The sequence below is a fragment of the Colletotrichum jinshuiense genome, chromosome 1 (genome assembly GCF_051148585.1).
Source record: "Colletotrichum jinshuiense chromosome 1, complete sequence".
Lineage (NCBI taxonomy): Eukaryota > Fungi > Ascomycota > Sordariomycetes > Glomerellales > Glomerellaceae > Colletotrichum > Colletotrichum jinshuiense.
The window spans coordinates 1,016,701-1,030,000 of record NC_139302.1 but is presented as its reverse complement, the minus strand read 5'-3'; the positions used below and the strand labels follow the sequence as shown (position 1 = coordinate 1,030,000).

General features: G+C 57.4%; 1 protein-coding gene across 1 annotated transcript; it reads right to left on the bottom strand.

Moving 5' to 3' along the window:
• Nucleotides 1-4,658: 4,658 nt before the first annotated feature.
• Nucleotides 4,659-6,321, bottom strand: EsH8_I_000277 (concanavalin A-like lectin/glucanase domain-containing protein; the record flags this gene model as incomplete). The annotated part of the gene is made up of 4 exons (XM_083267690.1): nucleotides 4,659-5,031; nucleotides 5,265-5,671; nucleotides 6,016-6,065; nucleotides 6,201-6,321. The coding sequence occupies 4 exons, from the start codon at nucleotides 6,319-6,321 to the stop codon at nucleotides 4,659-4,661; spliced, it is 951 nt and encodes a 316-aa protein (XP_083118128.1).
• Nucleotides 6,322-13,300: the final 6,979 nt, after the last annotated feature.

The following is a 13,300-nucleotide window of genomic DNA, read 5'->3' as shown; positions in this document are numbered from 1 at the left end:
CACCCCCACCTTTCTCATTTTTCTTTCTCTTGATTTTTTCTCCTTGTCCCATCCATCACTTCATCCAGCTCAGATAAGCAGGGCTGTCTGGCTGGCTGACAAGGGTATGTATTCCTGTGGTGTTAGTGCACATCTGCCACCACCACGCACAGATACGGATGGATACCACCACCATGCCACGGGCAGCAAAAAAAAAAACCCAAAAAAACAGCAGAGGCAGAGGCGGCGGCGGCGGGCGGGAGAGGCATGGGGCATGGGGCCCGTCATTTGCTAGCAAAACGACCAACCGACCGGGGTCTTGATAGCGGACGGACCCGTATCGGCCTGCATTGGCTTGCTTTGCCTTGCTTGGACCGACAGCAGGCTTAGGCTTAGGCTTAGGCTTACCTCACATTACATTAGCCTTTTGCCAGCGATCCATCCTGTCGGCGGGCCACGGTACCGGTAGTAGTAGGCCCTAGGCTATGCGCTGTTGTGTTAGCTTGTTAGTTGGCCCGTTGCCGCCTCAACGTCTGCCACGACGGCCGAGAAATCTCTGGTGTTTAGCTGTCTAGCACGCAGAGACGGCGGGAGACAGTGCGCTGCCGAGAGGAACGATGGCTTGCTGAGTCCAGGCGGGAGTTGGGCCCGCGATAGGACAGCTGTCGCCGTTGCTATCAGATGGCTCGCTGGGCATGCTGACAGTCTCAGAGACACGCGAGAGAAGCGAAGAGAAGGACTCAGATGCACCCCAGCCCCGGCCTCGTTGTCTTTCTCGCTCGGACTCTTGTCTGTCTCTCGTGTGTCGACGTGGCTGTCGGCGGTGTCTGCGGTCCTGGTCTGTGGCTGGGCCGGACTGGGTCGTGGGGATGGCTGGCGTCTGTCACGATGATGAATGCCAACGCGGGCAACGCAAGCCTGTCTCATATCGACGACGCCCACCGTTGATTTCTGATGTGGGCGGCCAATCAAGTAGTTGTGTGCGTGTGCCCCCGACCAAGGAGCCATCACCACCCACCCGCCGCAGCAACACACATGCAGAACAACGTCGACGCCGCGACACAGTTGCTGGTCCGGCGGGCAAAGAACGAACAAAGGACTGTTTTGTTTCCTCTGGGTGGCCGAAACAACACACGGCAAACACACGACAGCCTTTGGCGCCAGACATTCGGCCCCCAAAACGTGCGAACCCGTTTCTTACTCCGTCTTGTCTCTAATCGGTTAGAGCTGGGCCGGGGGAGTAGTCAACGGTACCTCTATCTCGACCCTTTGAAAATCTCTGGTACTCCGTCTGTACTATCGTTATTTCTTTTCCCGCCACGATGAATAAAGTCCACTGCGCGGCAATAAGCGTAAATATTGACAGCCTCCACCGCGATAGGCTATTTCGACATCCCCATTCGCTGAGCGCGTGCTCACCTGCTCTTCTCTGTCTTTTTTATTTTTATTTTGTCTTTATTTTTGTTTGAGTCTCTGCCCCTCGCCGCTCGTGTCACCTTTGCTTTTCAGTCTTTAATTTTATGCTTCAATTTTTCTTTTTTGCCTGTCCCTCCCACCTCCGCCAAAATATTGCTGACGAATGCCGTGTCACGTAGCTGAGCATCATCTGGATACATGTGCATGAAATGACGTTTGGCCAGTGATCAAGTCTCGGGCCAAGCACCTCTCGCCCAGGAAACACCACGAAAAAGAAGTAAAAATACACAAATAACGAGATGGGGCTGGGAGAGGATACTTGTTGTATGCACTAGATAGAGATTAATGACCCGGCCAAGGTGCCTCTGCCACTGCTTCTCCCGGCGAGCGGCTCAAGACGTCCTTGGCTGACGGAGCCCGTCTGTTGCCAATAATCTCACCACTTTTTTTCCCTCGATATCGGATTCTCCCAATTCCCCGTCCATCCCCCCCTGCTCTGCTGCGCTGCGACCTCCGCAACCATACAGTCTCTCTCCTCTGCCCCCCGCCTAGCCCCGGCCCAGCGAATAAGTCTAGTACCTGACCCTCCCTCCACCCTTGAACCCCCCACTTTGCCATGCGAGCAGAACGAACAGACTCGAGCCTCTCTCGCCGATCCGGTCGTCGTCCGCCGACAGGCAGAGAGAGCAGACACGTCCCAAAGGTCCAAATGTCCAAAGGAACCAACCCCCCGACCAGAGCTGGCGGCCGGGTCGCTCCCTGCCTCGTGTTCGACTTACCCGCCGCCGCCCACCACTCCGGACTTCATGTCACGCCCATCCACTTACACCCCCAAATGAGACATGCAAAAAAAGAAGACACGGCATGCGTAAGCCCACTACATGTTGCAGCACAGCTGTGGGAGCCAAGAGTCAAATGGCCATCAGATACGAACAATTAACACTTAGAAACAAATGGCAACTGGGAATGGGGAGACGCGGAGGAGGGCAAGGGTAAGGGGTGAAAGCGGCACAAGGGAGATGGGAGGGGGGTGAAAACAAAAGAGTACGCGGCATCAATCTAAAATGACCACCTCATCTCGGTTCTGTTCCTGGCAGGTCGTCGTCGTCGCAAGAGAGGCACAGGCACAATCACACGACGGCGGGAGGGCACAGCAAAAAAAACAAAAAAAAAAACAAAAAAAGAACCAACACGAGAGAATCCCACCCATTGGGAATCCTACCGCTGTAGGTCACCCTACGGAGTACTCCGACCTTCCGACCTTCCGACCTCCCTCTCCTCCCTCGGGTTGGCGGCACGCGCGCCAAGGCGCCAATACGAAAGCCATCATCGCCAGAATTTTCTTCCTTCTTTCGTCTTCCACCTTGCGCCGTTCCTCTCTGGGTTATTGGGGGTTTTTTTCCTCCTCCGAACTCGCCATCCGTGAGTGGGGATCATACCCCCAAGACCGAAAGTATCTACTCTGTACCGTGTTATCCATATTTGGGCATCATGTCGGCCGGCCATTCGCTCGCATGTCAGGATGCGTGGTTCACCAAGCTTCCCTCCCCTCCCCCCCCGATTGAGGCCACTCTCCGGCGGGCGGATCTTGATGACGAAGCGCCGTGAAATGATGGTTCCCCTTCTTGGCCTGGGTGGCCTCCCTCTCTGGCTCTGCGCGTATCTCGCTGCGTCTTACACTCGTTTTCTGTCTCTGTCCAATCCCGCTCCGCCAGCCCGCCCGCCCCCCGTTCAACCCCCCCCTTGCCCATCCACCTCCGCCAAGACCGTGCACACCATCCCACCCCTGGAACCTGTTCCTTTGCGAGACCACCACTAGCCATTGATTTGGTCTCTGGGGGTTTTTTGGGCGAGCAAGAGTCGACGGCAGACGCAGGTAAGCTCCCAGAGGCCGACTTTGGTATGCCCGCGCCGGCCGCAGCACGGGAATGCCAACCACCGACCTCTCCCAGCGTCGAGCTCGGGTGTGCCCATGCCTGAAGCGTGCCAGAGATCAGAGAGACAGGAGGGGGGGGGAGGGTGGCCTGCTGCTTCGTCCTGTTCTGCAGGGCCACGGGAACATCTCATTGTTCTGTAGATGGCAGATGCCTCTGCATGAGATTATGCCCGTTCGAGACAATCATTTTTTATCCTGTATTTTTAGCATGCCGATGTGTTGCCGGTTGACCGCTGCTTTCGACACCGTTTTTTTCTTGGACGCCCGTGTCGGGGGTGGGCGATTCGACTGGGCTGTCGGTCAACGTCATAGTCACCATCGCCATCGCCAAACCCCCCCCCCAATTCTTCAACTTTTCGTAGACAACCCCGCGTTCTTGTGTCACGTCTGTCGTGCTGCGGGCTGGAAAACCGTCGTCCTGAACCACGTAACCAACCTGTACTTGCGCACAGGACCTGAAACACCACACACGCACACATAAACACACAATGATGAACTGCCGCCGTGCTACAGGGACACGCGTACGCCAGCTGAGGCCGAGACTTACATGAAGAGATGGACATGTCGTCGAGAGGGCACATCTACTTGGAACAGCACTCTGCCTTCGGCGGGGTGAAGCCGCATGCCGCCCTCCTGCTGCCCATCGCCGGCAGTCGTACTTGTATGCATATCTGTATGTCTGTATGTATATGTGTGTGTGTATGTGTGTGCGTGCGTGTGTCTATCTGCATGTAGGCCGGTGGCAGGCACATCCACACTCGGTGGTAGCGTCGTGATCAACGATCTGGCGCCGCCGAAGAGGGTGTGTCGCTCAGGCAAGGTACAATCCTCTTGCGAGCCGGGAGACGGTTCGTGAGGTCGGGATACTGCTTCGAGCCTAGCCCTCTGATGCGCATTGCAGCCTTTGGCTTGCTCTGCCCCATGGTGGCTTTTTTTTTTTTTGGCGTGTCACCCTTTGTCACACCCTTCGCCGAAACATGGCTGCAATATCAGAGACATCTGTCAGACTGTCACTGAAATCGCGGCGTTCTGTGGAACCGCCGCGCAGGGTCTGAATAGCTTCAACGGCATCGCAGAGGGACAGAAGGAAAAGAGGCCTCACATACAGACCGGGATAGGTGCCTCAGACGGCAGATGCCATAATCATCTATTTGCCATGATGCGATGCTTTCCGTAGAAACCGCGCCTCTAACATGTGCCAATTAACAACCCCCGTCTCCTGGTATTACAATCAACAACCGTATCGACGAACCGCTGCTCGCTTGCGCCCTCCGTGCCATTCATTAACCACTCGCTGCATACGCAACCCAACACATCTACATCTCATCTAGGCCAGGAATGATCCGAGCATCAGGAGCGCGGCCGGGACCCAGGCCAGGCCCGCGACGGCGTACCGGCCCGCGGCGTTCTTGTCGTCGCCGGAGCCGGAGCCGGAGCCGCTGCTGCCGCTGCCGCTCTCGCCGTTGTCCAGGTCCATGGCGAAGTGCGCGGCGCTGAAGGTGATGTTCTCGGGCGAGTGCCAGGCCTCGGAGCCGAACTCGACGAGGCCGAGCCACGAGTCGGCGTCGATGTTACCCGAGTCGAGCACGAACTTGAGCAGCGGCGTGATGTCCTCGTCAAACTGCGTCACGTCCTGCCCGTCGCGCGTGACCCAGGTGAAGACCTTTTGCTGGCGCTGGTTGGTGTCAAACCAGAGAGAGCTGGGGGGACCGGTTAGCTGTTGAGGGAACAATGTTGACCGGCAAGCAATACGAGAAGGATCACGAGGGGGGGACCGGGGGGGATGACTGGGGTGTAGGATGAGTTTGGTAGGGGAGGGGGGCTCGGCACCAGGCCGAGCTCGTCTCACGAGCGCGCGCACGCGAGCAGGCCAGAGCCAGATGCGGTAGGCAGAAAGGGCGAGGCGGATAGAGGGATACGGGGATAGACTCACAATTCAGTCGAGCCGAGGGTGATGTTGGTCAGGATGGAGTCGCCCATCAGCGGGTAGGGGTTGCCGACCTTGCCGAGCCAGATCATGATCTCGGCCTCGGCGTCGATGGGGTTGTACGTCTTGGTCTTGTTTTTGTCGACGAAGAAGTCCCAGGCGGCGTTGGCGACGACGCCGGTGAGGTTGGCCTTGCTGTCGGCCCAGGTGGTCGCGGCGAAGTCGCGCGGCGGGCTGTCGCCGGGGTCGCCCTTCCGCATGGTCCACTGCGTCGCCAGGCGCAGCGTCTTGATGGCGCTGATCTTGGTCGGCAGCTTGGTCGAGTTGAACCGCACGTGCGGGAACGAGTGGACATTGTTCTTGTCCTCATCCCAGCTCCAGTTGGCATCAAAGGCCGGGACGGATGTGTCCACCTGTTGGTCGGGAACAGGAAGGTATCAGCGGGGTGGTTCGGCCGCGAGGAGGGGCATGGATGAGAGGGATATGGGGGGGTGGTTCATGATTGGGACGAGTGACGATGAAAGATTGTGTGTGTGTGTGTGTGTATTGGGGCCGTGTATGGAATGGGAATAGTATGCAGCATCGGGGGGTGAGACGCTGAGCAGCGGGGAGACATCGGGCAGGGCCCGGAGTGAGATCATGATAGGAGACGGAGAGATAGAGAGACACAGAGAGTACATGAACAGATGCAAAGGCAAAATGCCCGGGTGGGTGTAAGTATCGTATGTGACAAAGACGTCACGTCACATTTACTTACCGATACACACGAAGAACCGTCTCCAACGGGATTCCACGCGTTGGACTGGACTGCATGTCTCTCAAATCAGCCTCGGCGCCCTCCAAGATGCGATAATGTGAGGTCTCCGATGGATGGATGGATGGATGCCCCTCCATCGTACACCGCAAAGCAAGACGCGCACATATGGGAATTGTTCCACTTACAGATGAATTGGTAGTCGGCGCTCGTGTACTTGTTCTCCTTGCCGCAAATCGTCGCGTCATATGCCGCAGACGCGGACTTGATGGCCGTGAGGCCGGCCGCCAGAACCAGCGCGTTCCTCATGTTTGCGCCCGGTGTAAGTGAGAGCAAATCGTGTGTGTGTATACAAAAGAGGGAGACGTAGTTTGGTGCGCGACGCAATGATTAAGGAGGCCGTGAATGAACGTCAAGATAGAGAACCCTCGAATGCGAAACCCGAGAAAGCAAGAAAGAGGATGACAGGGGAAAAAAGAACCAAGTGGCCGAGAATGCGCGGAAGGGGGGTCCAGGCGGGCGGCGATGATGCGGGTGATGTGAAGAATGGGACCCGATGAGCGAATGTACGGGGTCTGCGTCTGCTTCTGTGGGGGAGGGGAGGGAGGAGGAGCAGGAGGGAAGATGGAATAAAAAAAATACAACAAAAACCCTAGCAAACGGACAGGAGTCTAGAACGTCGTGTCCAAGTCTTTTGGCCTTTCCTATTTCCAGGCGGGCTGAGAGGGAATTGCAACCAATACCTCCTGGGAGGCAGCTGAAAGGGGGAAGGAATCGTTCAACCACCCTGTTTGCTTATCTCGTGTCGAATGACAGCGGCAGCAGCAAACCCGACGAAAAGGGCTGGGCAGGAGAAGGACGACGAGGGAGGCCCGGGGGGTGGTTGGCAGCTCGGTTGTGTTACCCGTTGGGAGGAACAAGGTGCATCTCCTGCGTTACCTCCCTCATCTTACCAGGCGAAGTGAGCCTGAAAAGTACCACAGGCACACGCGCACTCTCACATAACATACACACACACACAAGGCCTTGTTTTGGTTCGATGCGAGCCGGGCAGGCTAGAAAGAAGCAAATGCGCCGCCCAGTCCACAAACGGAAAAGGCGGCGCCGGCGTTGAACGGGCTGGGCTGCCGCAACCAAGCCTGGGCGGGAAAAGCGTCAGCGGCTGGGTTCCATAACGGCTTTCAGAAGAACACTCTTTCTTTCCAACTAGCCTCCAGGTGGTTATGACAACATCATTTCATGCCTTGAATTGGAAGGGGCGAACCGGTGAATGAGGCCGCCGACATCGCGTGCAGATTAGACGCTTGGTGAACCACCGCTGGCTGTGTTGTATTCCAAGCTGCTGTGTTGGCGACGGCCCTAGCTGATGATGTATGCAGGCTAGGCATGCATGCCAACAATGCCCAGCTCGGCTGGGTTGTCTTGGAACCCTCAACGCCCTCACCGACTGAGCCAATGCCAGAAGATGCGGCCGGGGGCCAAGGCTCGGAGCCGAGCAAGGCCATTGAGAATGCTATAGCATGCAGCCAACGGCGCATTGCGCATAAGGATATCCATTGGACCTGAAATGATGCTCTGTGAGCAGAGCAATAGGGAGGAGGGTTGGCGGCGTCGGCCGAGCCAAACACCACACTCCTGGGTCCCAGTGCTCGGCAGCAGAACGGCGATGGCTTCCCAGTTCGCCATGAATTTCCACCCCCCCGTTGTATTGCTGATGACACGGGGGGTTGTTCCAGCAGGATACCGAATCTCAGTCCATTGGCGATTGACATGCTCTGAATAAGCTTATGCACCCCCCGCCATGGCATTTCCCTTGGCGATGCACCGCTGTCCGGTAGATGTCGTCGCCGCTGCTGGATCTGTCAATCTCATCAAGTGAAGCGAGGGCCGTCAGTCCAGATGATGGATGCGATGCACGTTGAGCAACGACTCGCTGACGGTATCCCCCACGGCCCCTGGACGGGCTTGAAGCCCAGCTCGTTCGCCCACCTATCTCGGCTTACCGACCTCACCTCACCTCACTCACAGCGCCTTGTCGGGCGACATCCCAATCTCCCCAGAGCCGCAATGAGTTAAGGTTAACCATAAACTGGCCCGTCGCAGCAGCCCCAAACCCGCCCTACAAGCCCTGGGGGGGCCTTATTACTTACTACTTACTAAGCCACTCCCGGCGCGCCCGAGCCGTGAGAGAGCACCTCGCCCGAGTCAGGCCATGAAGCTGCCTTCGCTTAGTAGGACAGGCCCTTCGCGCCCCTCGGCCGCCGTGGCCAGCCCGCGAAAGAGGCATGCTCGTAACCCGTAAATGGCCCAAAACTGACTGGCGGAAGGTGGGATGAAAGGGAAAGGGGCCGCTGGGAAAAAAACTAACTTCTAAGAGAGTGAGAGAGATCGTATTCCCCAGAATCTCGTATATGCCCGCCGCTGCAGTACATAATCGCTCCAGCCCCCGTCTCTCCCTCGTTTTCCCAGTCATCCTTCTTCGAACACGACCTCTGGGCGACCTTAATGTGACCGACAACAAGGAAGATGGGCTCGTGGAGGATCCGATTTTGGTGGTGGGAGGAGTCCCTGTCACCATCCCACTACCACCACCACCACAGCACCACTACTGCTACCACCGCCGACGACGACACGACAACGCCGAGCCCACCTATGGCTAAGGAGGACGGCAGCTTGGTATTGCTGCACACAAGCTTCCAATCCTGGATTCCGACCCTGCAGCAAAATTACCCCCCAAGGCCAAAGAGGGGGGAAACGGTGGCAGAACCCCCTCGCCCCTTATTTCCGCTGCGTCCGAATGTCCAACCTTGGCCGTACCGTACCACTCGGCACCACACCAGTCTGCCAAAAGACCCCAAGGACGACGAAGACGCGACGCGACGTCCCCAATAACTCACAGGTACTCCAAGGCTTTTCCAAGACCCCAATTTGCTGGCTCCAGGCGACCAAGTGACCAAGAAAGGGGTGATTTCTGGGCAAGATGCCGCCGTATCCGCTTGCCGCTCACACCAACGCTCCGTTCCCTCAAAGAATACGGTCAATCAGCTCGGAAAGGATCTTATGATCCGGTGAATGGACGAAATTGACTGCCACAACTTGGAGCCGCTAGACCAACCGCATGGCCAGGGGGAAGGGGGACGACGGACGGGGAGCAGCCGGGAAAAAATTGCAGAAAGCAAAAACTTGAGGCGGAATTGGGCGAGCACCGGCGTATAACCGAACCGACAGACCGACGATGACCTCGACGACGTGACGGGCCACCCGCCGCCACCAGACCCGATCAAGGGTGAAACCGCGAGGAAAAGGACAGCCCTCACCTTCGCTCGCCCGCTCGCCAGCCGGACCACTCCAGACTGCCACGCCACGCCCAGAAAACCAACCGGGACGAGCACAGGAGGCCCCACCGCTTCTCCCTCGCCTTCTCGAATCCCGACCATTTCACGCTGTCCCACGATCCACATCGCCGAGCCTGTAATCAACGAGGCGTCGTCAGCAGTGACAGGGGGGCCAGCGCTCGGCCAGGGTGGGAACCTGCGTCTCTCCGCTCCTTGGAGCGCTAATCTGGCGGTCCGCTGCACCGGCAAAGCCATGGACGGAGGCAAACACGCTCACTCACTCACTTATACACACACACACACACACACACACACACACAAACACCCACACAAATCGCGCGTATCGGATATGATGGAAACTATGTAGAGGGTACCCGAACGGTGTGTGTCTCCCTCTCCCTTCCACCGCATATTGCACATCATACGCTTTCGCATGTGTTTGATGAGCCTTTTGGCCAAGCACTCTAGGGGAAGGCGGACTTGCTTGTTCGACTCTGCTTGGCTCGCCCTGCCCGCTGTCTGTCTTGTAAATCGTCCCACGCGGGACGGTCAGACATTGACTAGGCGAACCAAGCAAAGGCTGACCGACAGCTCCAAAAAAATCTCCCCCGCAGCTGACATTAACCTTGCTGTACGGGTACCGATGCAAAGGGACGTGCCCAAGTGCCCAAACGGAATGCAGAGAGAGCGTGTGTGTGTGAGAGCGCTCTCTGCATTATTGTGGTACTGCTAATCATTAGTTACCGCCTGCATATCCTTATCGATCTAACGGGCCCAACATGAAGAAAAAAAAACGGTCTGTCTGGATCGAGGAACATGGATCATGGGAAAGTCTGCTCATCTCGTTCTCTTTCGGTGATACCCACATCGTGGCTCGGCAGCAGCCCATAGTTTTTATTTTTTTTCTCCTCAGAGGTTCCCGATTGGGCTCGCACGCAAGCACGTCAAGATGGGGAACTGGTTTCATCCTGTTCGTGCCGTGTTCTCTGATTAATGACACTTGTCCCTACGTTGCCCTGCTGCCTGCAACCACCACCACCCCATTCTAACTCTGGCGTCGCTTCGGCTCTGGCTCAGGTTCTGGCCATGTCTTGCTGTTTGGTCTCTCGCCCACGCTGCCGTTCGTCCCTAGCGGCCTTGCCTGCAGGTGGGACAAGACCGAGCCAACAGGCAGAAATCATCCCTTTGGGGGCCGGCGCCTGTGGCGTCGTCGTCGTCGCCTCCCCTCCCCTACCCCCCCGCGCGGCACTTGTTCAGCGAGAGGTGGTTGTCTGGGCCAGCTACGGGCGGGGGGGGGTGTTGTCCATGGCGCGGGCAGTCTGTGCCTGACGATCGCGACTAAACCATTTCCCTCCTTGTTTCCTCGCTGCCCTGCATTGTGTGACTGTGCATGCCACTTCGATAGGACGTGTGCCCGCGAAGGTTTGCTTTTTTTCCTTTTCATAGCTACACTTCCCGTCCTTCCCGCATTCCAATATGTGCGAGACCGCCTAGGCTATAACGAGCCCTCACATCAGAAGAGAAAGTCGAGAGTTTTCGCCGCTCGACTCCTCTGGGCCCCTCCCGTAGAGGCGGGCTATTGGATGGCTGCATATTGTGGTCCCTGTCGATTGTGCCCGGTACCCCCCCGAGACTGCTGTCTCTGTCCCGCCGGCGATTGGAAGTTGGAAGGGAGGGGAGGCCACGAGGTGCTCGATGCAAGGCGATCTGCTCTCGCACAACCGCTAAGAGGAGTCTCACTCTCGGGTGGTGATATGAGCGCCGGGGGGGTGATTATGTGATTTGCTCCCCGTAATGAAGGTCCCCCAATCCTCCGTCGAACCCCCGTCCTCATCTCCTGGATTCCGCCACTCCGTTGGAGGAGGAAGGCGGAAGAGGGGTGGAGGGGGGGAGGGAGCGAGAGTCAAGAAGCGGCAAGGAGTAATTGGGGGTTCAAGAGCGGTGTCTCGGGCGCTCCTCGAGTTGCCCAATCCGGGCCGCCGGTTGGGCCCCCAAAAGGCGAACGACTAGAGAGTCGGGTGTGTCGTTCGTCGACAAGCACTTCGGATTGGCCTTTTACTGGACGGCGGAAATAGCATCACATTGCCGGCGGAAGTGCCACGGAGAGCCTTGGAATACGTCTCCCTTTGCAAGGCGACGGCGAGCAGGGTCGCGACTTGGGATGACCCCTCCACGGGCTGTAAGGGTAAAACGACAAGTTGAACGGATGATGGCGATCAGCGAGAGTTTCAGAATGATCCCAGTCCGCCGCCACCTTAATCATGAGGCGATGGAGATTCCCATCTTTTCGACAAAGGCATGGACCACCGCGCCACCTTTTTGGATGATGCCTTCATCGTGTCCCCTGCTCGCCGTATCCTCACGGCGCAACGTGCCTTACCCTGACTTCGTATCTGACAGACGGATGGGCGAGCATGCCATGCGACAAGTCGGAGACCCCTCATGCGTTCCCGCGGTGGTCTCCGTCTCCGTTTGCGGATGAAGGGGCGGGCGGGCTGGCGGGTGACGATGATGATGATGATGATGATGATGATGATTCTTAAAAAAGAGAGAGAGGGTGGATATGGACTGGGATGGTCATCTCGTGTTCTGTGCACGAAATGCTGGTTCGGGTTCGGTCTCTGCAGCCCAGGTAGGCAGGCAGGCAGGCCAAGGCCAAGGCCTCGTGTGAGAGAGGAGGCGGAGGAGGCCCGATAATTTGGCATATCGAAAGTCAGCTGCCCGCAAGTTGGGATGGGACGGGCGGCGTGATGGGGTTCAAGAAGAGACGTGATGGATTCTTGGACGGCTTGACAACCAACCCAAGCGCTCCCAGCCTTCCCAGCAGCACAGGTGGAGTCTGTCATTAGCCATGCGGACTCGCAGAACCAGAAAATCTTCCAGGAATCCTCCTCCCCCCCCTTCTCTAGAGAGAAATGCACATAGGTGGAGTGATGAGCAGTGGAACTTCCTGACAGAGAAGTACGTTTTACTAATTTTTGCTTTGCTGCTAGGCATTTTAGCCAAACCAAGTACAGCGGAAGCGCCGCCGCACGCCATCCCGGACCATGCGGATATTGGAGTAGCAAGCAGCAGCAGCAGGAGAGCCGGCGAGCAAAGCAGACAACGCAGGCAGTCCAGGTTTGCAGAAGCCCCGCCGACATGGTGGACTCGTTGGAGGCGGCTTTAAGCTCGAACGACCTGGGGATCGATCCGAACCCCAGCCCTGGCTCGTCGTCCGTCTTCCCTCCCTGCCTCGTTGCTGCTGCTACTGCTGCTGCTGCTGCTTCGGGCTGCAATGCACCGCTGCATCTGCGTACCAGGGACACACAACACACGCACTATCAGAAGTCCCCTACTACGGAGCACCCTCCCGTCGAGATGATGTCACAGGCCTGGGCAGGCAGGCCAGCGGCAGGCCAGGCTAAGACAGATACAGGTCCCTTGCTGCCCACGCCGCCACCAACGCGTGCCGGGCTAGTGCAGCAGCTGGGACCCGGTAGTGAGTTTCTGCCGCCGCCTGCCTGTGCCTGTACCTGTCTCTCAGTCTGGCAGGGGTGTAGGGGGGGACATGACACGCACATGGACAACTGTTCAGCCTAACGGTGGGAACGGACAATTTACGGAGGCAATCGAGAAGGGAGTTTGCAAGTAATTGGGTACTGGAGCCAGTTTGCCAAACAGCTGCGTGCTCCCCAAGACATATATCCGTAACAGCGACCAAACCTCATGTTTTCTCTGGGCTTATCAGGTCCATTCAATAGTGCAGTAGGTCTTGGTCGGCGAGTGTGGTTGTTTGTGTGTGCACGTAGCTGTAGTGTACACAGTACCCGTCTTGTCCCCAGTCTCCAATCTCCAGCCGTCCGAGATACTTTCCGCCGATACTCGTATGAGATAATCACATAATGTCGCAATGTACGGGTACCTCGCGTAGGTCGTCTCGCAGGAATCGGGACGAGGGGGGGCCAAGGGAA